This window comes from Humulus lupulus, chromosome 1 (genome assembly GCF_963169125.1).
Source record: "Humulus lupulus chromosome 1, drHumLupu1.1, whole genome shotgun sequence".
Lineage (NCBI taxonomy): Eukaryota > Viridiplantae > Streptophyta > Magnoliopsida > Rosales > Cannabaceae > Humulus > Humulus lupulus.
Window position 1 is genome coordinate 307,517,769 of NC_084793.1, and position 23,172 is coordinate 307,540,940.

The window sequence follows — 23,172 nt, forward strand, 5'->3', positions numbered from 1 at the left end:
TCCATGAAATATAAACTATATACCACAAAAAAATTTCTATGTTCAAGTTCCTAGATGGTCTTATTGATTAAATATCAGATGTTGGGTTAGAAAAATCCTCTTAAACTGTTAAATAAGGTCTCCCAAGATGTCACCTATATAGACTAAAGACACATAAGTTTATTCAGTAGTATTTTCTGACCATCAACTCTAGAGTTTTCACCAAGTCTAAATATAACACCACTATTTCTTTAGTCTCTTTTTGTTTTCTAGAAAAGAATGAATAAATGATAGTCAAGAACCAAATTTCTACTAAGCTTAAAATGGGTTGAGGTCTATGAGCATGAATACTAAGAATTAAACCCCATCAAATAAAAGTCAGTTCCATGTTAAATGTGGGCAGGATGAAGTTCACCTAATTAAATCTCTAAAAGAGTAAACTGACCATCTCTATCTATGACAAACTACGCAATTCATCAAAGATGTTCAGAAATGATGCATCCTTAGAAAACCTCCTAATTAGGCGAAACACTTGAAGTAGAAATTTAATTTAGAACAAATAAGTCTTCTTCCTAAGTTATTCAGATGTTAAAACAGACTACTCGTGCAAAACAAAGCTAACCATTCAGCCAATGACAAGTCTCACCAAAACTATAAGAACTATAGTCTAGAATCAAATCTCGATGGACACCATTTGAAAATACACAGATATCAGAGTCTCCCAACATTTATTTGCATAATTGACTAAATCATATTTGACAAGGCTTATCACTTCTACTCCTAAAAAAAAAAGGCATCAAAGACAAAACATGAGAAGTTCTGATTTGATTCCTACTAAATAGCTGCACCACTCATTCCTCTAAAAGGGGAGAAACTCTTATACACCTCCAGAAGAAATGTCCCAGAACACAGCAGATCGTGCATTTATCACCTTATGTCAACGCAGACAGAAATTTGTGATATATATTTACATATACACCCTGCATTGCAAATCTGCAACTTCATTCTCTCCATAAAATCTTCAATATCATCTTCCAGAAAAGCCCCCATTTAAATAAGTAAACTAAAGTCTCCTATCTCCATAGGAAAATTAAAATCTTAACCTGAATCCTTTTACCTCAAGTAAGTCCCCACTTTGTCTCTTTCGAATCACAAGTTTAAATATCATCAAGAAATATTGATCCATACCAACAATTATAAATAAAGCAGAAAATGAAATCTGCACTTATGCACAAGAACTCATAACTCAAGTCATCAACCCGTTCATACCTAGGGGTAAAGGGGGCATCTCTGTACCTCTCCATCATATGAAAAGTAAATTATAATCTTACTCAGGAATCTTAGAACTTGGAAGACAACCTAAACTCGAAACTCTAGCACTCTGGATACTCTACCAAAAATATATATAAGAGCAAGCCATGAGGAAGAGTAAAGTAGAAAAAAGCAAGGAGTAAGAAGGGAAATGATATGGAACTTCAGCTCTTTCAAACAGCAAGCCTCTAGTCCATCAGAAGAGTTCCTCATGCATTTTCATGCCCACCTACACACAATATATGAGAACCTTTGAAACATTGAGATGGGTAATCATTATAAAATTCAAAATCATCATTGCAAAGGAATTTTTATTACCAAAGTTCCTTGAGATTAATAGTAGTAGCCACCACCATATGGGGGATCACCTCCATAGTATGATGAATAAGGACCTCCAGCATTCTGCAAGGCCAGCTGAATAATTAGAGATATCAATAAAACATCATTATCGTGCCATATCATTAAAAGCAACAATTTCTTACATCAGGGCCATAATAATCACGAGGATAGACACTGCTGCCGGCTCCATTAGTATCTGAATTTAAAAATACAAAAGAACAACATGATTAGAATATATATTATACATGTGTACATGACGGAATTGATGAGCAGATACTAGAGGTAAAACCAGATGTAAACACCCTTACCATGATAACGGCTTCCACGAAAGGAAGCTGCTGGATCAGAATATTCTAATCTTGGGCGAATTCTGCTTGGCTCCACAAAATCAGGATCAGGGTCCTAAATCCAGGAGCATAGTACCAATCATAAGATTCAATAGATTATAAGATAAACCATATTAAAAGTTAACAAGAAAAAAAGGACATCTTACCCTCGTGTACAATGGCCGCTTCATGCCACGCATACTGTCATTATAACCATAAGGGTCATCAAAGTGATTTCCTGGGAAAGGTCTGTCAAAATGGCCTTCCGGAGAATAAGGCTGCCTCATAGGAGGGTAGTGCATTTCCCGTTCTCTGTTGGGGACACCATGCCATGATCTATCAAAATTACGTCCAGCAAACCTACCAGAAGGGTAATCACCACTTCTGAAAGAACCTCTCCTTCCACCTATTATTCGTTGGTAAAATCTTACTTTAAAGAATTGACTCAGAAAATTGGAACAGGGAAGACAAAAATAATTAAAAATAAATAATAATTACAAGAAATTTGAAAAATAACCTCGTCCAACGTTTTGTCTCCCATGAAATTCAGCATGCGGGTTATCAAATCCATATTCGTTAGGAAAATTCATTCTGCCCATATGACCACGTCCACCATGATGAAAACCCCTGCGGAAATTTGCATTGTTAAAGGAATTTCCACCTCTTCCATTACCTCGCCCTGCAAGAACAAGTAAAAAGGACATGACAAACTATCCTCTGCTGAGCTACCACTATAAATAAGCAAACATATAGACATATGAGCACACCAGATTTAGGAAAATATCCATCACCGCGACCAATTCGAAATCCACCACACATTCCACCCTTCACAGCCTGAGTTTTTGGCATAGGATTTGATTTGAAGGAGAAAAATATAAATACAAAAATGGAGAAAAAATATAATGAAAAAAACGGAAGAAAAAAAAAAATAATCCAAATGAAAGAAAGAAAAAAATAGATAAATGAATAAAAATGAAAAAAAAAAAATGAAAAAATGGAAAGAAAAAACTTTGTAGAAAAAAAAAAAGAAAAAGGAAAAAATGGAAGAAAAAACAAGTAAGGAAAAAAAAGAAAAAAATGATGGAAAAAAATAAAAAAAATTACTTTTAAAATCAAAGAAAACATAACTATGATAAAAAAATATGATATTTTCTTATTTTAGTTAGCTACTAATTGTGTTTCACATACTTTAATTTTTTCTTTAATAAATTTCTCATATAAATTAGAAAAGTATAACTCCCATATTTTTGTACATTGGTAGTATAAAAGCCATATTTTTGAAAAATTCCCCAGATTTTAACTGCTGAACCACATAAAATATTGTGTGTTTTTTTATTGATTTTTCTAATTCTGTGTTTAGTGCTCTTCTATTATAAGTTGACGAAAAACGACGTCAACATATAGATATAAATAGATAGTGTAATTACATTTAAAAAATAAAGTGTGAATAATTTTTAATTTTAGATATTATAATATTTTTTAATAATTAATTAGTAATCATAAATGTGAAAAAGAAGAACTAAAAAATGTAAAAAAATTAGAAAATAGAAAGAGTGTTATGGAGCAATTTTAGAGTGTCACATTATTTCTTGATATTCTCATTAATATAAATTGGGCCATTTGGCAAAATAACTTTAAAAATATTTTTTTAAGATCATTTTGCACTCTAACCTAGTTTTAATAATTCTTTGCAAAATAAAATAGAATTATATATATCTTTTGAAATTAAAATATGATATATATTTATTATGCAATAAAAGGAAGATTAGATGATATGAAAATAAATTTAAAAAGCGGTGTTTTTATCTAAGGATTGAAATTGGCGTTAATTTAGGAGAATAAATATCAATAAAAAAGATAAGATAAATTTGAATTAATTTACAAAGAATAGATATCTATAATAGATATAAATATCAAATTTTAAATTTAACTGTTTAATATTTGAATGAATATTTAGTTGAGATTAGAAATCTTGCTACACGTGCATATACTTATATATTTGAGTCTAGATAGGCTTCAATTAATTGTCTCGAGTTATAGTTTAGAACAAAAATCTATATCAAAGAAAAATGTCGAGGATTGAAAACATTTCTAAATATGGCCAATCCTGTAGATGATTTAATGCACTCGTGGATGTATGTCATCAGTTTCTTATTGCTGATTTTGTTGACGATGGGCCATCATCAAATTCTAATTGCAGAGTTAAAGCAAAAGAAAACCTGAAAAGAAAGAGATCCACCGATGGTGTTGCTGCAGGACCATATCCACCGCCACCTATAACTCCTGCATTGAGTAGGATTATTAGTAATGCACGTGGTATTATTACTCCTGATGCTACTACTGACCAAGAATCACCAGTCTTCATTCACCAAAAAATGATTTTCGAAGCCGATGTTAGCAAACAACAAGGTCGACTTTCCATGCCAATAAGTCAAATAATCTCTGATGATTTTCTAAACGATGATGAGAAAAATAAAGTTGAACGAAATGAAGGAATGCAAGTCTACATTATTCAACCAAATTTGGATATAACAAGCCTCGTACTTAAAAAGTGGCAATACGTAAAGAAAAATAAAGTATCTTCTCCTGTTTCTTATGTATTTATCAAGAATTGGCTCGATGTTATCAAAAGGAATGGACTAGAAAAATGTCATATTGTTCAACTTTGGTTTTTTAGAGATATCAATGCGAATCCCTGTTTTGCATTGGTCAACCTAAGCAACGGCTCAACTTAGTAATTTTTTTCTTTCATGTTTTAGTGTTTTTAGTATCAGACTAGAAAGTATCTATAGTCGTTTTTCTTTATTATTATTTATTTATTAAAGTTGGAAGTGTTTTTTTATGATGGATATTAAGCTTGTAAGTTTGACGGAGTGAATAGATTATTAAAGTTTTATGAGAATTATAATTTTCTTAATTTGTGTGAAAAAATTTATTAAAGAAAAGTTAAAAGTATGATAAACACAATTAGTAGCTAACTAAAACATGAAAATTTCATATTTTATCATAGTTATGTTTTATTTGATTATGAAAGTAATTTTATTCTATTTTTTCTACCAATTTTCCTTCATCTTTTTTTTTTCTTTCTATTTTTCTATTATTCTTCTACTTCTTCTTCTTCTCATTTTTATTCAATTTTTTTTTTCATTTGTGTATTCATTTCTTCTTCTTTTTTCTTTTGTTTCTACCAATTTTTTCATTCATATTTTTTTCTTCTCATTTTTCCATTATTTTTCTTCTTTTTTTTTTTATTTATTCATCAGTTTTTTTTCACCATTTCTTTTGTTTTTGTAATGACCCGACTTTTCTTAACTAGACCCACTGAAACGCGACTATGACTATCCGTGGTCAACTAGACTCTTACGGTCAACTTTGGTAAATATCGGACATTAAAAACTAAATAAACTTTAAAGTAAACTTTAGAAAATTTTACATTGGAGTACTTTGAAATAAAATAGTATTTGGATGGGAAGTTTTAAAAACAAAATGTAGTTAAACGTAACTTAAGAAATAGTTTGTAGCCACATGGCTTTCTTTAAATAAACTAGTAAACATGAAATTGATAAAACTGTTACTGGACTTAGCAGAAAACTTAAGAGAACTCGGACAACCCCGCAGGTCGGTTGTTTCACAGTATGCATACTTCAGACAGAATCCCCTTCAGCTCATTGCACTGCTCCTTAAGCTTTGCCCTTACCTACACACAGAGAGTAACTGATGAGCTATAATGCTCAATAAGGAAGCTAGCTACAACTCATGATTCTACTATCCAAAACAAACTTTGCATAACAGAAATACATATCTAGAAATTGCAAACTGAGCAACACGTCTAGCATATTCACATAAGTCAAAGTGTTGTGTAACATACTGAAATCATATAACTGAGTCATCGTGTTATCTGTGGGGTCTTAATCCTCGTGTGGCCTCCACGGCCCAGAGAATACTCACCTCCTGTACCAAAGGGGTACACTCCGATAAAACACGATGACTTTACTGACTTGGCGGATAAGCCCGTTGTACTGCTGCATGGGGATCCACCCTCACAAGGTTTCCCTTGTACTGAGCCATTGAGTTATCTATGGGGTCATGATCCCCGGGTGGCCTCCGCGGCCCAGAGAATACTCACTTCACGTGCCAAAGGGGTATACTCCGCTAAAACCCGATGACTTTACTGACTTGGCGGCTAACCCCACTACACGGCTGCATGGGGTCCACCCTCACAAGGTTTCCCTTGACAGTCACAAACATTGCACATGCATTCATGATAACTTTACTGCACTAAGCACATTCAAACCCGATAGATGGGTACTATCATGCGCATCCAACCATATAATCACACATATATATAGCAACTAGAATTTAACCGGCAGTATACAAACATGCAAACAATTCACTAAGAACACAACAAGCTAAGTTACTCTTGGTGTATACTTCCTTACCTCTTGTCCTTAGCTTTCGCGAATTATGTCTTTGTGAGTATTTATGATCGTTGTTGATTGTCTTTTTAGCCAACGACGTGAGAACGTCAAATACGACGAACCTTCAAGAGAATGTAAACGACAACAGACGGTATAAACAAGAAAAGAAAATAACACACAGGATTTTTATAGTGGTTCAACCCCGATTGTCGGTAATAGCCTAATCCACTTAGAGTTGTAATTTATAGATCTATACTCAAGATCAGATGGACTGAGCCAACTGAGTTTTTTCAGTACAGATTGTGAAAATACAAGAGTTCTCTCAAATATCAGCACTTTCTCTCTCTAGAATACACAGACCCAATTTTCTCTCTCTAGTAAGAAGAAGCAGCAGAAGCCCCTCTCTCATCCCATCAGCTCTCTATTTATAGGCTTGGGATCCTCAACTGATATCCCATTTAGATAGGGATATTTTATTATTCATCTTATATTTATATTACAAGAAATATTCAAAATTCGAAATGTAACAAACCCCCCATTTGTGGGAAGAATGAGAGATTCCCGCGTATGTTGTTGAAGCTGTCTCTGGGAATCTTGACTTAGTCTCCTCTAGCTAGTTGATCCACCTCCTACTGACCACCCATGTAAGTGCTGGTCGAACGTGCACGGTGGTAGGACTTGTGCATGGTGGACATGCACTTCTCTCCTCTAACATGGCACTCTCCTCTAGCATGCCATGTTTCTCCTCGGACCAACTCCTTGGGGTCTCCTCGGACCAAGGTGGTAGGACATGCACTTCTCTCCTCTAACATGGCACTCTCCTCTAGCATGCCATGTTTCTCCTCGAACCAATCTCCTTGGCTTCTCCTCGGACCAAGGTGGTCCGAGGCAACCTCCTTGGCATCTCACCCCGGATAGGTCCGAGGCAACCTCCTTGGCATCTCACCCTTGGGGTCTCCTAGGATCACTCTCTTGGCTCTCCTAGGATGCACTCCCCTTAGCCTCCTAGGATGCATTCTCCTTAGTCTCCTAGGATGCATTCTCCTTAGCCTCCTAGGACCAAGGTGCACTTGGCTTGGTTATGACATCTTTGAAGCAGTCCAAATTCTTCGTCAGTCTACCGGGTCACTTTATCACAACTCTGAGGAGTCAATGTATTTATTGACTATTAACGTGTCTTTTACTGACCATGCACTGCTACTTGTCACATTTATTGCCACGTCCTTGATCTCCAATTTTTGGGTATAACAATCGCGTTTAGACCCTATAATCATATTGGGACAATATGTCTTAGTTTATGCTTACTAAGATTCTAAAATATATTAGGGAATTTAAAAAAACAAAACTGAAATTCCCGACCTTGGCCCAAACCCGAGCCCTTGGGGTAAAATGACCATAATACCCCTCTCAGAATCCCAAACTCAACTTAGAAAATTATTATTTCTAATAATAATTTTATCCTAGGCCATGTTCGAAATTTCAAGTCAAAACTCCAATTATTTCTTAAAATTCTGTTTTCTGATGCTCGAGTCCAATTCACGAGCCTCGAGCCCACCTCTTGACCTTGAGACTTAAAATCGGTAATATTGTACTTTCTAAAATATTTTCTAAGTCCTTGAAAATATTTCATAGGTTCTAAGTCATCAAATCTAAATTTATTTGAACTAACTCCCAAACTTAGAATTTTCTTGAAGCTTACATAATAATTGCCGAGCCTAGCTTGTAAATTATTATACTTGGACAATTAACTAGGGAACTTTTATTCTTAATTCTCAATAATCAGATTTTGATCTTAGAATACCTAATCCCAAGCCTTGCAGTAACTTTCTAAAGTTTCGGGACCAAATACTACTTTTTGTCCCCTTTGGTTACAAATTGGTAACCATTAGTTACCAAAAGAAACAACAAACCATGCATGCATGCTCACGTGCACAAAGCCTTCATCAATGGCTCCTTGTGCACGGCCAAGAATGGCAAGCACTCTTCAAGTCCAGTTTCGAGCCATAGGTACCTTCTACAACGTTCACTGCCTCATCCCGGAACCACCATGACCCTCACCTCCGGCCACCACCACCGGTGGTGGTTGATCGAAGAAAACGGTCAACAATGACTCCCAAGTTTCAGCCGTGACTCCCAAACCCACCAAAGGTGGAACCCAACCCCAAGGAAACTTCTAATACACCTCTGGAACTCTTAGGGGTGTGGAAGAACACCCAGCCCATTTCTTGATACTCTCGTTAAATGAATGAATAAAAATAGATAGATAGTGTAATTACATTTAAAAAATAAAGTGTGAATAATTTTTAATTTTAGATATTTAAGTATTATAATATTTTTTAATAATTAATTAGTAATCATAAATGTGAAAAAGAAGAACTAAAAAATGTAAAAAATTTAGAAAATAGAAAGAGTGTTATGGAGCAATTTTAGAGTGTCACACCATTTCTTGATACTCTCGTTAATATAAATTGGGTCATTTGGCAAAATAACTTTAAAAATATTTTTTTAAGGTCATTTTGCACTCTAGCCTAGTTTTAATAATTTTTTGCAAAATAAAATAGAATTATATATATCTTTTGAAATTAAAATATGATTATATATTTATTATGCAATAAAAGGAAGATTAGATAATATGAAAATAAATTTAAAAAGTGGTGTTTTTATCTGGGGATTGAAATTGGCGTTAATTTAGGAGAATAAATATAAAAAAAAAAGATAAGATAAATTTGAATTAATTTAAAAAGAATAGATATCTATAATAGATATAAATATCAAATTGGCCCTAATGGCTGACAGCTTCATATAATTTCGGTTTTTATCTAATTTTGAATGATTCCAACAGCCAAGTAATTCTCAAGTCTCTATTTTAATTCCATAAAACACCCAATTAATCATTGGTAACAGCCATGGGGTTGGTGGAATTTGAAATTCAAAGGGTGTCTCTAAACTCTATAAATAGGAGCCTAATGCTCACTTGTAAGACACACCATTTCTATCCACTAAAGCACTTGGCTAGAAACACCTTGAGGCTTGATAATTCCATAAAGCATTTCCAAAAATCTGAGAGAGATCCCTTAGTGCTTGAGTTAGGGGGAAATAAGCTTTTGGACAAAGGTTTTAAACCTTATTCAAGTTGGTGATCCCCAATCCTCTTCACTTAGGTTGTGTAAGTGAGAGTTTGTTTGTGGTTTATGTTCTTCATTTTATTCTATTGTTCTTCTTCTTATTCTCTTGTTTTATTTACTTGTATATTTTGTTTAAGAGTTGTAATCTCTTCATTTGGTCCAAACACTTTATTTTATTTGTAACTTTTGTTTTGAGTTGTATTTTACTATTATCTTCTTCTTCATTTCCTTTGTTTTATTTGTATTTTCAGTTATAGAGTTGTAACACTTTATTTAATCAATCTTGTCCATTGTAATATTTTGCATAGAGTTGTAACATTATCTTACCATTTCCATTGAGGCAATATTATTTTTCCTAACAGAGAGGTCATGCACCATTGTAAAGGACCGAATTTCTGAATCTTGAGAGAAAACTCTGAAGAATTCATGCTTAAGAATTTTCAGAGATAATCTTGAGTTTAATAACAAAGACTCGTGGACTAGGCAGATTTAACTGCTGAACCACGTAAAAATCGTGTTTTGCATTGTCATATTTTAATCGGCCATTATTAGTTATTGTTTACGTGCTCTTCTTTCACTGTTGATGAAAAACGGCGTCAACAGTTTGGTGCTTTCATTGAGAGCCTTAAGCATTCATCCCTGAAAAAGTCATGGCCACTAACAATCAGAACACACCTGAAGAGAATTATCCAAGACGTCCTGGGAAACAGCCAATGGAAAACCCTGATGTTGAAGAAAGAAGTGGATCTTCCGATTCCCGGGGACCACCTTCCCCACCAAGGGATGAGGATATGTATTACAATCCTGAGCGGTATGTTCCCATTGTGGAACTTGAAAACCGGCAATTGAAGCAGCAGTTGGCAGAGGCCAATAAACGGAATGAGGAATTGGCAAGGATAGCCGCAGAGGCGCAGGTGGCTCAGCCCCCGCCTCCGCGCGAAAACCAAGTCCCGCCTCCAAGGGACGTGCACATTCCTCCCCGTAGACCCCATGGGCGTCCACGAAAAGATGCTGCCACAAGGAGGCCGGCTCAACCTCCGGCACCAGCAAAGCCATCCGCTCCACCTAGGCCCCAGAGGAGTACTTGGCCTCGGGCCCCGGCTAACCCGCCTGTGGAGGTACCTGCAGGAACTGAGAATAACCGAACCCCTGCAGAGGCTCGGACTCAGATACCTGGGAGCGCACCAAATGCGACCGACCCATCTCGGGCAAATTCTGGACCGTCTAGGCCACGACATGGGTGGCAGCCACCGTCGCCTATACGGTTCCCTCCATCACCCATAAGATATCCTTCGGCCCCCCGCAGGAACGGTCAGCCCATTCGAGATCAGGGCGAAGGGCGTGCGGGAGGAAGACAAGGAAACGGGGAGGCTTTCCAGGAGGGGAGAGGCGCCCCATCTGAAAAAAGTAAAACATCTCGGTCTCGCACGGCGGAGACGAGGCGACGTGGGAAGAATCCATCACGAAATAACCAAGCAACGAGTTTTACCAGTGATGATTCCGGAGATACCAGGTCGGTTAGTAAGCATGACCGAGGTCGTAAGAATACTGGAAGCCGCAGAAATCGTCCCGACCTGCGAGATCACCTGAATCAGAGTTGGGGTAATGGTGACCCAATAAATCCGGACCTGAGGGACCGCTTGAATAGGCGTAGAGATCCCTTGCGGAGACACGAGCCTGGAATCACGATCAATGATAATCAATTCCAGACAGTACCTCTTACGGACCCAGTCCAAGAAAGAATCGATCAGCTTGAAAAAGCCTTTAGGCTTTTGAAGAATGAACGAGAAAATGGTCGATATGAGGACTCTGACGAGGAGCTCGAGCCGTTTGCTCCCCATATTTCCAATACTCCATTTCCTCAAGGGTTTCGGATCCCTCACGTCCCAACGTTCGAAGGGAAGACCGACCCCTGTAGTCATCTGAGCACGTTCAACACCATAATGAGAGCCAGTAACGTGGGTTACGAGCTCAGATGCATGTTGTTTCCAGCATCATTGACAGGATCTGCCAAAAGTTGGTTCGAAAAATATAAGAGACACTCAATAACTTCTTGGGAGCAGTTGTCTAAAGACTTTAAGAAGCAGTTTAGAGCAATGATGGGGGTCAGACTAGAGGCATCAACCTTAACTAACGTCCAACAACAGCCGGGCGAAACACTAAAAAGTTATTTAACAAGGTTTAATCTGGAAGTCGCCTGAGCTCGGGACGTGGATGACAGTGGGCACCTAATGGCTGTCCGAGCTGGCGTAATGCCGGGAAGTGCCCTTTGGGACGACATGCAAAGAAAACCAGTAAGGTCCATAACCGAGTTTAACAGACGAGCGCAGAGGTTTGTCAATGTAGAGGAAGCGAGGTCGACGCTCAATGCGACTTCCCAGCCCGAAACTACAACGATAAGCGTCAACTCTGCCTCAACCTCGGCGGACCCAGCAGCTCCAAAGCCTGTTGCGGAAAATCCCTCCAAGAGGAAAAAGAACGAAGGAAGTAATCCCGAAGCAGAGGGAGGAAAGAAAAAGAAAGGGGAGAGATATTTCTCCGTGTATAGAGTATACACCGAGCTCAACGAGTCTCGGGAGAACATATACCTGGCTAATGAAAACCAGGTCCCCTTTAGGCGTCCGGACCCGATGAGAAATCAAAAATCCAAGAGGGACTCCAGTAAGTACTGCCGATTTCACAGAGACACCGGGCATACAACCGATGAATGTCGACAACTGAAGGACGAGATCGAAGGATTGATCTCGAGAGGTTACTTCCGGCAATATGTCAAAAACCAGAGTACTAGTCAGGCGGCCGTGAGCCAGAGAATGGCCACGCCTCCGGTGGCACAAAACAATAATTCCTGAGCTCGGGAAAAAGATAGGCCCCCGCCGATAGATGGAGAGGATGTAATAACCATCTCGGGAGGCCTCATCTCGCAGGGGTGGGCAGGAATGCCCAAAAGAGATATGTTAACAAGCTGAAGACTGGGGACGGGTCTCCTTATGAACCCGAACCTAGGGCTCCAAAAAGCCAGAGGATTGAGACACAACCAATAACCTTCACTGAGGAAGACGCATCCCATGTCCAGTTTCCTCACCATGATCCGCTGGTCATTACTCTTCAGCTGGCCAATAAAAGGGTCCACCGAGTTCTCATAGATAATGGGAGCTCAGTCAACATCCTTTATAAAGCAACCCTCGAGAAGATGGGACTCTCCCTTCGTGACCTGAAAGCGTGTGCAACCACTTTGTACGGCTTTTCAGGAGAAGGAACCGCCTGCATGGGATCCATCGAGCTCCCCGTAACCTTGGGAGACTACCCAGTCTCGGCAACCAAGATAATGGAGTTCGTGGTAGTAGACTTACCATCGGCCTACAATGTACTGCTCGGGAGACCCGCCCTGGTCGGGCTAGAGGCAGTATCATCAGTGAGGCATCTAGCCCTTAAGTTCCCGACCCCCAGCGGGGTCGGGACATTGAAAGGAGACCAATTAGCAGGGAGGCAATGCTACAGCATCTCCTTGAGGGGAAAGAAACAGACGAGCGCACAAGCACTCGTCATCATACAAAACAAAGATGGAACTGTCTTAGAGATTGACGAAGAGATTGATCCAAGGATTGAGGAGAAAGTTGACCTCGAACCTTTAGAGGAGCTCGAAGAAATTCAGCTCGAGGAAGCCGATCCCTCGAAAAAGGTGAAGGTCAGAAAACACCTCCCAGATGAGACAAAATAGCAATTAATTTGCTTTTTGAAGAAAAACCAGGATGTCTTCGCGTGGTCACACTCAGACATGGTGGGGATAAGCCCGAATATAGCAAGCCACGCACTGAACATAGACAAAAGCTTCCCCCCGAAGCAACAAAAGCGAAGACAGCTGGACGAAGACAGAAAGAAAGCACTAAAGGAGGAGGTTGACAGGTTAAAGGCAAACCGATTCATTAGGGATGCCTTTTACCCTGACTGGGTAGCCAATCTGGTGTTGGTCCCAAAGCCCAATGGGACGTGGCGAACCTGTATTGACTACTCGGATCTCAACAAAGCTTGCCCAAAAGACTGTTTTCCGTTACCAAGGATTGACCAGCTCGTGGATGCCACGGCGAGGCACGGCCTGATGTCGTTCATGGATGCCTATTCTGGATACAACCAGATTCCCATGCATGCCCCCGACCAAGAACATACAAGCTTTATAACGGATAAGGGGCTATACTGCTATAATGTCATGCCATTCGGGCTCAAGAATGCTGGGGCCACATACCAGCGGCTCGTAAACGTGATGCTTTCAGAACAAATAGGGAACAACATGGAGGTTTATGTTGATGACATGCTTGTCAAGTCTCGACTCAACAAGAACCATGTTGATGACCTCGAAGAGTGCTTCGGCGTGCTCAGAAAGTATAACATGAAGTTAAATCCTCAGAAGTGCACTTTTGGGGTATCTTCAGGAAAATTTCTGGGCTTTATTGTAAACTCTCGTGGAATCGAGGCTAACCCCGACAAGATCAAGGCCCTGATTGACATGCCCTCACCTCGGAGGCACAAAGATGTCCAAAGTTTGACTGGCAGGATGGCAGCCCTAAGCAGATTCATCTCGAAATCTACGGATCGTGGTCTTCCATTTTTCAACTTATTGAGAGGAGGTAAGAAGTTTGAATGGACGGAGGAATGCGAGCTGGCCTTTCAGGAGCTCAAAAATCACCTTGCGGAACCACCCATCCTATCAAAACCTGAAACGGGAGAAGTACTGTACCTATACCTTTCAACCACCGAACACGCGATAAGCGCAGTGCTCGTTCGAGAAGAAGAGAAGGTGCAAAGACCCGTTTACTACATCAGTAAAAGATTACTGGGGGCAGAGTCAAGATACCCATTGATGGAGAAACTCACGCTCAGTTTAATTCATTCATCTCGAAAACTCCGCCCCTACTTTTAGGCGCATCCCATCCATGTGCTGACTGATCAACCACTTAGGCAAGTCTTGTCTAAACCAGAAGCTTCAGGTCGACTTCTTAAATGGGCAGTTGAGCTCGGACAGTTCGAGATCACCTACCACCCGAGAATGACCATTAAGGCACAGGCATTGGCGGACTTTATAGTGGAATGTACTGGTATAGCCGACGATGAGGTAATAACCACGGCCCACGAGCTGTGGAAACTGTACGTCGACGGCTCATCAAATGAAAATGGAGCGGGGGCAGGGGTCATTTTGGTTACCCCGCCAGGGAGCAAATTTCATTCTGCCTTAAGATTTGGCTTCAAAGCGTCGAATAATGAGGCCGAATACGAGGCTTTACTCGCGGGACTTCGTATAGCAAAGGAGCTCAAAGCAAGAGCTATACATTGCTACAGTGACTCCCAGCTCGTGGTTAATCAAATCTTGGGAGAATACCAGGCTCGAGGCACGAGAATGGCAGCTTATTTGGAGAAGGCAAAATCCGCGTTAGAGTGTTTCGAATTCTATACAATCGAACTGGTTCCCCGCGAGCAGAACTCGAATGCAGATGCCTTAGCTCGACTCGCCACATCCACCGAAAATGAAGAACTGAATGTTGTACCCATAGAACACCTATCAGCACCTAGCATTAACGAGCCAGAAGAGGAAGATGTGTGTATGATCGAAACAGAGCCAACCTGGATGACCCCAATAGTTGATTACCTCGAAAACGGAGTCCTTCCAAAAGATCAGAACCAGGCTCGAAAGTTGATGTATCAACTTCCCCGTTACACAATTTTGGATGGAAAACTATACTGAAGGGGATATTCCATGCCATTAATTAGGTTCGTAACCCCTCCTGAAGCTAAGAAAATCATTGAAGAAATTCATGAAGGGTTCTGCGGAGATCACACCGGGGGGCATAGCCTGTCCAAGAAGATCATACGCCAAGGATATTTCTGGCCAACCATTAAAACGGATTCTTTTGAGTACGTGAAAAAATGCGACAAATGCCAGAGATTCGCCACGATACCCCGAGCTCCACCATCCGAGCTGACCATGTTGACTTCCCCATGGCCTTTCGCGGTATGGGGCATCGACCTCATAGGCTCTCTCCCGATTGGCAAAGGCGGAGTAAAATATGTTGTGGTCGCCGTGGATTACTTCACAAAGTGGACGGAGGCTGAACCATTGGCAACCATAACTTCAAAAAAGATCCTTGATTTCGTAGTAAAAAGCATCGTGTGCCGATATGGGGTGCCGAGGAAGATCGTATCCGACAACGGAACCCAGTTCGATTGCGACTTGTTCACCAACTTTTGTGAAAAGAACGACATAATAAAGAGTTTTTCATCAGTAGCTCACCCTCAAGCGAATGGCCAGGTCGAAGCGGTGAACAAAACTCTCAAGAGTTCTCTGAAGAAAAAGTTGGAGGAGGCCAAGGGACGGTGGCCCGAAGAATTGCCCCAAGTCCTATGGGGATATAGAACCACAGCTCGAACGTCAACAGGGCATACCCCGTTTTCTCTAGCATACGGCTGCGAAGCAATGTTGCCCATCGAGGTCGAAATCCCAACGATCCGAACTCAGATTTACGATCAAAGTTTAAACCACACTCAACTCGAGGAAACCTTAGACCTGATTGAAGAAAAGAGAGAAGAGGCTCAGCTGAGAAACGCTGCTTACCAGCAGCGAACTACCAGGTATTTCAACAAGAGGGTTCGAGATCGAAAGTTCGGAATGGGAGATCTGGTGTTGAGACGCGTATTTTTGGCAACACGAGATCCAGCAGCTGGAGTGCTCGAGCCGAATTGGGAAGGACCGTACCAGATAGAGTCAGTCATCCGTCCCGGTGTGTACAAACTTGCGAGATTGGACGGGAGCCTGGTACCGCGAGCATGGAATGGCGAACACCTTAGACCTTACTACCAGTAGTGTAGGAAAAGTGTTGCCTGTAACCATGAATTTCTATCTGTATTAGTTTGTTTGCTTTTGAATTCCATCAAATAAAGATCTATTTCGTTCAATATATTATCTCTTTTTATTTTTGCAATCTCTCTTAATTTAATAACCTATGGTCACACTCATAGGATATTAAGGGGGCATCATTGGTATATATACCATCAGCTTAAAAAATAAAAATACATAAGTATTTGGATATAACTAGATACGCGAGCTTAGATAGTTCGGACATAACCGAATTATCAAAAACATGAAGTATTTGGATATAACCAGGTACGCGAGCTTAGATAGTTCGGACATAACCGAATTATCAAAAACACGAAGTATTTGGACATAACCAGGTACGCGAGCTTAGATAGTTTGGACAACCGAATTATCAAAAACATAAAATTATTTGGATATAACCAGATACGCGAGCTTAGATAGTTTGGACATAACCGAACTATCAAAAACATAAAAGTATTTGGATGTAACCAGATATACGAGCTTAGATAGTTCGGACATAACCAAATTATCAAAAGATAATAACGCTTGGATTTAACCAGATGTGCAAACTTAATAGGTTTGGAACAAACCAGCCAAAAATTTAATCGACGATAAGTAGGAACCTAAACCTACTTCGAGATAAGTCGAGATCGAGGCTGGAATATCTTAAAGAAAAATAGTTTCGAACTCTTAACCTTGGAGTAAAGACCGAGGACGAGGAAAAGTGACTAAGCAAAAAAGATATAACCAAACCATTCACGTTACATACCATATAAGTACTTTCGGGTTCATGGTTAAAGTAATATCCGACTTTGATGAATAACGAGGTCGGAAGCGGATAATTCGAACAAACTATGCATGAATGCATCGAGTTTCGAGCCTAAATCCAAACTATGTGTGTGTGAAGAAATAAACATAAACAACTCATTCATATAAAATGTGCAAAATATTTCGAGCTGAGAAATGTTAAGCATATATAGGTCAATAATAAAAGAAATTGTATCAGCCCCGTGGGCATAAATTAAAATAATTACAAAAATAAGGGGACGCAGCCCCAATAAATGATTTCCCCGAGATCAGATTTAAGAAGGAGGAGTCTCTTTAGCCTTCTCAGCATCAGTAGCACCGGACCCTCCAGGACGAATAGCATGACTATCCTCCTGGACTCCCTCCGAAACGGCCTCACGAGCAGCCTCTTCCGCCTCAAGCCGAGCATTCCACCTGTCAAGAAGTGTCGCCTCGTGAGGACCTAAGAAGCTGGTATCCAAGTCTTCGTTGTTGGCCCACATTCGGTACATGGCCGAGTCAACCGCCTAGTCCTTCTTCTCTCTATACTCAGCAAGGAGACGAGCTTTGTCATCCTCCATAATATCAAAGGTGGCGGCCTTTTCCTCTTTGAGCTTCTTGTTGGTCTCCTGGAGCCGAGTGATCTCCTTCTTAAGATCTGCGAGCTCGGCATTCTCCTTCTCCAGCTCCTCGAGCTTAGCTTTCAGCTTCCCAAGCTCGGTGGTCATGCCCTCAAGTTCCTTAGCTCTTGCATCAAGCTTTGCATTTGCTGCCTTTAGATTATCGCTTGCTTTGAGGTGGAGATCCTTCGCCTCCTGAGCATGAGACTTGCTCGAGTGGATCTCGTTGTTCAACTTATAGTTGAGCTGGGCAGTAAAGGCAAGAGACTGGCAAAGGAAAAAATCATCATTAACTCCAGGTCAGTGTGATTATAACCAAGAAGTAGGACTGTAGAAGGACACTTACCGCGACAGCGAGCTCGATACTCTTCTCATAGAGGACAGTGCAGTCTTGGGTATCGTTCAAGCATCGCCATTGGGGAGCTTCGAGACTGCCAAAGCTCTGGCCGATTCGGGACATAACATCCTAGACCAGCGTAGACCCATGGGACCCAGCGGCATTGCCAACCACATATGCATCCATGTGGGTAGAAACTGACAGCTTCTGAGCTCGAGAAGCAGAAGGCTTTCTAGAAGGTGGACCAAGTGTCGATCGAACCACTACAGGAAGTTGGGGCTCGGTCGTGTTAGAGGCATCGACCTGCGAAGTCGATGCCACAGTTGCGGCACCGACCTGCGAAGACGGCGCCGTGATGGAGCTGGTAACAAGAGGAGCTGGGGGAGGAGGTGTCTTCTCGGTCCTTTTGGGAACTTTGGTGGGCCGATCCACCTTTTGAGATGGTGCCCTGGGACGCTTACTCCTTTTGGCGCCACCACTCTCGATGATATTGTCGAGGTCGGAGTCCATGGCACCTGCACAGTTCCAATCGGAGTTAGACATAATGATAATAAGCTTGGAAAATAAAAGAACAAAAAACCAAGTAAAGAAAAGACCTAACTGGAACTCTCCCCCGAACTAGAGCTCGGGGACCATGAAATTCCCCCATCTTCAGAAGAAGCGGGGGGAGTACCTTCCCTATAGGTGGGTGTCAACCTCGCAAGGTCCCTATAATCGTTGGTCCCGTATTGGACAACTATCCCGTTCCACACCTCGTCCGAAGTATACATGGTGTCATACTTCCCGAGCCCACTATCAAACCTATGAACACAGTCGTCTACCCAACTCCATATGTAGAAGTGGTATCTATCATGCGGGCATGAAACTAACCTATTGGGCTTATGCTTTAGTAAGGTGGGGGACCACATTCTCGAGGTATGGAGGGCTTTACCTTCATTCGAATCTGGGCTCGAGGCTTCGTCATTGGCCTCGTTCCCTGATGGCGGACTCCTGCTACGGACTGGAAGTGGGGGCCTCGCCTCTCTCCTCGGAGGGAGGATGCCTGTGGGCAAAGGCACCTGCTCCCAATGTTCATACTTTTTATTGGACCAGTCAGAGGTGGACTGGCCCTCTCCCAAAAGTCCGCAAGCTCGGAGCTTGTCCTCATGTAAAAGGTACAAGAGAGACCTCCTGCCATGAGGGAGTTGGAGTAGGGTCTCTCTATGCCCCTTCATTGTCTCGTCAGGAGTGGGACGCTGAAAATTGGCTGAAAAGCAAGACACATTTCAACTAAGTACAGATCTAACAGCTAAAATCCCGAGCACAGAGATAAAGAAAATTGGAATACTTACGAATCCGCCTGAACGAGTAGTATCGAGACGGGGACAGGCCGTCTGTCCAGAAGAAGGCCTTTTTGAAATCAAGTGGATGATTGGGGAGATCTTCAAAGTACTTTTTCTCTTTGGGATAGATCGAAAGATAATAGAAGCCATCTCCTCCCCGAGCTCGGGAGGGGTTGCTTTTCAGACAAAAGAGATATAAAATCTCCTGAGGTGAAGGCCCTTCCCACGCTAGCTCGTGGTATAGCGACCTCAGGGCAGACAGCACCCTGTAAGAATTGGTGTTGAGCTGGAACAGAGCCAACCCAACAAAATTCGTGAAGTCCTTGAAAAAAGAATTCAAAGGCAACAGTGCCCCTGCCTTCATGTGTTCCTGGCTCCATGCCGCGTATCTCAGCTTGGTGTCATGGTCCCCAGGGGCGAAACAGCTTCGTTCGTGGTCGGCCGGAGCTCGACACTTCAAAGAACCTGACAAGCTGAGGCCATGGATGACCAGGATGTCAGTTATCTGACTAGTCGAGGTAACCGAGCTCCAATAGTGCTCGGCCTCGAATATTTCTTTCCTCGGCTGCGAGGAAGAAGGCTCCCCCATTAGTGAAAATTGGAGTTCTCCTGGACTATATGCGACAGTGACCTTTAATGCGGGGTCGAGGGGGATCGGCCTAGGCCCTGAGTTGGACTCTGGATAAAGGGCCTCCCGAAGAGTTCTCCTCATCTTTTCTATGACCTCGTCTATTTGGCGGCGATGATGAGCTCGAATATCCTTCTGCTTGCGCGCAAGCTCGTACTCCCGAATCCGACGTTGATTCCGAGCGAACAGCGATTCCGGACTCGGGGTTCTTGGCGAGTAAGGGATTGCCAGCAACGACCCCCACCGTCTTTCCAGATTCTGTGACATCTAGCAAGAAAGAAAAAATGGTGAGGGCCATGCATGCAAGAATTACGAGTTCGATAGGACGAGCTCGGAGTTTAGGAACAAAACAAGCTCAATGTTAAGACCCTTATAAAAGAGTCAGGACGTGCGTTCCACGAGAAAGGGAGGAGAGTAGACAATTTTTTGAAAATCCCGAAAATCAGGGGAAGAAGAGTGGCGGATAACCAAAAAAGGCAACCTTGGGTTTCGTGCATTTGTCAAAGCCAAGGTTTTCTACTCGAAATCTTGGTGTACAAGAAACATCTCTTAAAATTTTAAAACCCAGAAAACAGGAACCTTTCTCAAACATCAAAAAACTGGATTTGAAACCAGAGATTCAACACCTAGTATGGGAACGTAAATGTAGAAGCCTATCGATCAAAAATTTCCTAGCATGTAATACTAAGGAAATATATCAGCGCATTCCCAGAAATAACAAGAACACTATGGACAGAAACTGGGATAAGGGAAAAAAAAATTGCACACTTACACAATAATGGCGATTGCAGAGAAATCGTTGACTGAAGGAGAGGCTGCAGATATGAGCTCACGGTCTCGAACAAACTGGCGGTCCTCTGTTTCTTCGGTTGAGAAAACATGCACAAGCAAGAAATCCTCAGGGATAGTCTCTGGTTTGCTCTTTTCTTGCTCCTGATGAACGAAAATAAAAAAGAAGATGATGAATGGGGTCTTATATATATAGATGGAAAAAGGAGATTAATCTGGGGCGTTGAATAAAATCCTTGCAAAATCTGACGGTCAGGGGTCAATGACATGATGGAGCCGAAAAGGTGGCAAACGAATGATCGTGGGCAGGTTTCCAAGGTACTCAAGTGCCATAAATGAGCAATATCCAACTGACGCGTGTCCATTTTCAAGTGTATGACGGTACGGTTCCCGAATAAAGTAGTTCAAAAGTTTCCTTCTCTTAGGATTCGAACAAATACTTTTGAGGGGGCAAGATGTTATACCCAGATTTTGAGCCATGTTAAATATGACCTCGAAAGCTGGATTTGCAACGAATGAACTCGTAAAGTTTGAAGTATGCTCCAGGACTAAATAACGAGCCTGCAAGGCTGAGACGACCTCGAATGTGGTGGCCTCAAAATATTCACGATCTCGAAGGGTAGCTCCCGAGACGCATCTATCCCCAGGGATGACCTCGGGTCAGAGGTCCCGAGCCTGACACACGTACGATCTCGAAAGCCATGTGACCTCGGCAGATGTCATTAGTTCGAAAGCTTATGAGAAACCTGGGAGAATAAGGCCTTGGGGATATATGATAATAACCCTGAATATCTACAAGTGTTGTTCATAAGAGACGTAGTCTACATTTATTACTATAAATCCCCCAAAATCGTGGGATATTATTTGATTAATTATACGCCCCCTGGTCTTCAAGGGACGTTTCCTTTTATATTGGATTGCAGGCATTTAAAGCCATTTAATTTATTTACACAAAAAGAGTAACTACCCAAAATATGTGGGATAGTATTCTGTATCATTCTCTATAAATAGAGAGGTCATGCACCATTGTAAAGGACCGAATTTCTGAATCTTGAGAGAAAACTCTGAAGAATTCATGCTTAAGAATTTTCAGAGATAATCTTGAGTTTAATAACAAAGACTCGTGGACTAGGCAGATTTAACTGCTGAACCACGTAAAAATCGTGTTTTGCATTGTCATATTTTAATCGGCCATTATTAGTTATTATTTACGTGCTCTTCTTTCACTATTGGCGAAAAACGGCGTCAACAATAGATATCAATAATAGATATAAATATCAAATTTTAAATTAAACTGTTTAATATTTGAATGAATATTTAATTGAGTTTTCGAATCCTAATAGGAATTAGAAATCTTGCTATATATATATAGATATTTGAGTCTAGATCTAGGCTTCAATTAATTGTCTCGAGTTTATAGTTTAGAACAAAAATAAGAATCAAAGAAAAATGTCGAGGATTGAAAACATTTCTAAATATGGCCAATCCTGGAGACGATTTAATGCACTCATGGATGTATGTCATCAGTTTCTTATTGCTGATTTTGTTGACGATGGGCCATCATCAAATTCTAATTGCAGAGTTAAAGCAAAAGAAAACCTAAAAAGAAAGAGATCCACCGAAGGTGTCGCTGCAGGACCATATCCACCGCCACCTATAACTCCGGCATTGAGTAGGATTATTAGTAATGCACGTGGTATTATTACTCCTGATCCTGATGCTAACCAAGAATCACCAGTCTTCATTCACCAAAAAATGCTTTTTGAAGCCGATGTTAGCAAACAACAGGGTCGGCTTTCCATGCCAATAAGTCAAATAATCTCTGGTGATTTTCTAAACGATGATGAGAAAAATAAAGTTGAACGAAATGAAGGAATGCAAGTTTACATTATTCAACCTAATTTGGATATAACAAGCCTCGTACTTAAAAAGTGGCAATACGCAAAGAAAAATAAAGCATCTTCTCCTGTTTCTTATGTATTTATCAAGAATTGGCTCGATGTTGTCAAAAGAAATGGACTAGAAAAAGGTCATATTGTTCAACTTTGGTTTTTTAGAGATATCAATGCGAATCCCTGTTTTGCATTGGTCAACCTAAGCAACAGCTCCACTTAGTAATTTTTTTTCTTTCATGTTTTAGTGTTTTTAGTATTAGACTAGAAAATATCTATAGTCGTTTTTCTTTATTATTATTTATTTATTAAAGTTGGAAGTGTTTTTTTATGATGGATATTAAGGTTGTAAGTTTGACGGAGTGAATAGATTATTCAAGTTTTATGGGAATTATAATTTTCTTAATTTATGTGGAAAAATTTATTAAAGAAAAAGTT

The 23,172-nt window shown here is 40.7% G+C and overlaps 3 protein-coding genes across 3 annotated transcripts; 2 read left to right on the forward strand and 1 right to left on the reverse strand.

The window, feature by feature from the left end:
* Positions 1-1,141: 1,141 nt before the first annotated feature.
* LOC133812745 (uncharacterized) lies at positions 1,142-2,879 on the reverse strand. The gene is made up of 7 exons (XM_062246560.1): positions 2,723-2,879; positions 2,473-2,634; positions 2,123-2,361; positions 1,938-2,031; positions 1,773-1,825; positions 1,609-1,692; positions 1,142-1,519 (listed from the first exon to the last, which is right to left on the reverse strand). The coding sequence occupies exons 1-6, from the start codon at positions 2,802-2,804 to the stop codon at positions 1,624-1,626; spliced, it is 699 nt and encodes a 232-aa protein (XP_062102544.1). The 5' UTR covers positions 2,805-2,879; the 3' UTR covers positions 1,142-1,519; positions 1,609-1,623.
* Positions 2,880-4,052: 1,173 nt separating this feature from the next.
* On the forward strand, positions 4,053-4,690 carry LOC133781621 (B3 domain-containing protein At2g32645-like). Its single transcript, XM_062220673.1, has 2 exons — positions 4,053-4,090; positions 4,156-4,690. The coding sequence occupies exons 1-2, from the start codon at positions 4,053-4,055 to the stop codon at positions 4,688-4,690; spliced, it is 573 nt and encodes a 190-aa protein (XP_062076657.1).
* Positions 4,691-22,351: 17,661 nt separating this feature from the next.
* On the forward strand, positions 22,352-22,957 carry LOC133781630 (B3 domain-containing protein At2g32645-like). The gene has a single exon (XM_062220685.1). It carries the CDS (start codon positions 22,352-22,354, stop codon positions 22,955-22,957), a length of 606 nt encoding a protein of 201 aa, XP_062076669.1.
* The last annotated feature ends 215 nt before the right edge of the window (positions 22,958-23,172 follow it).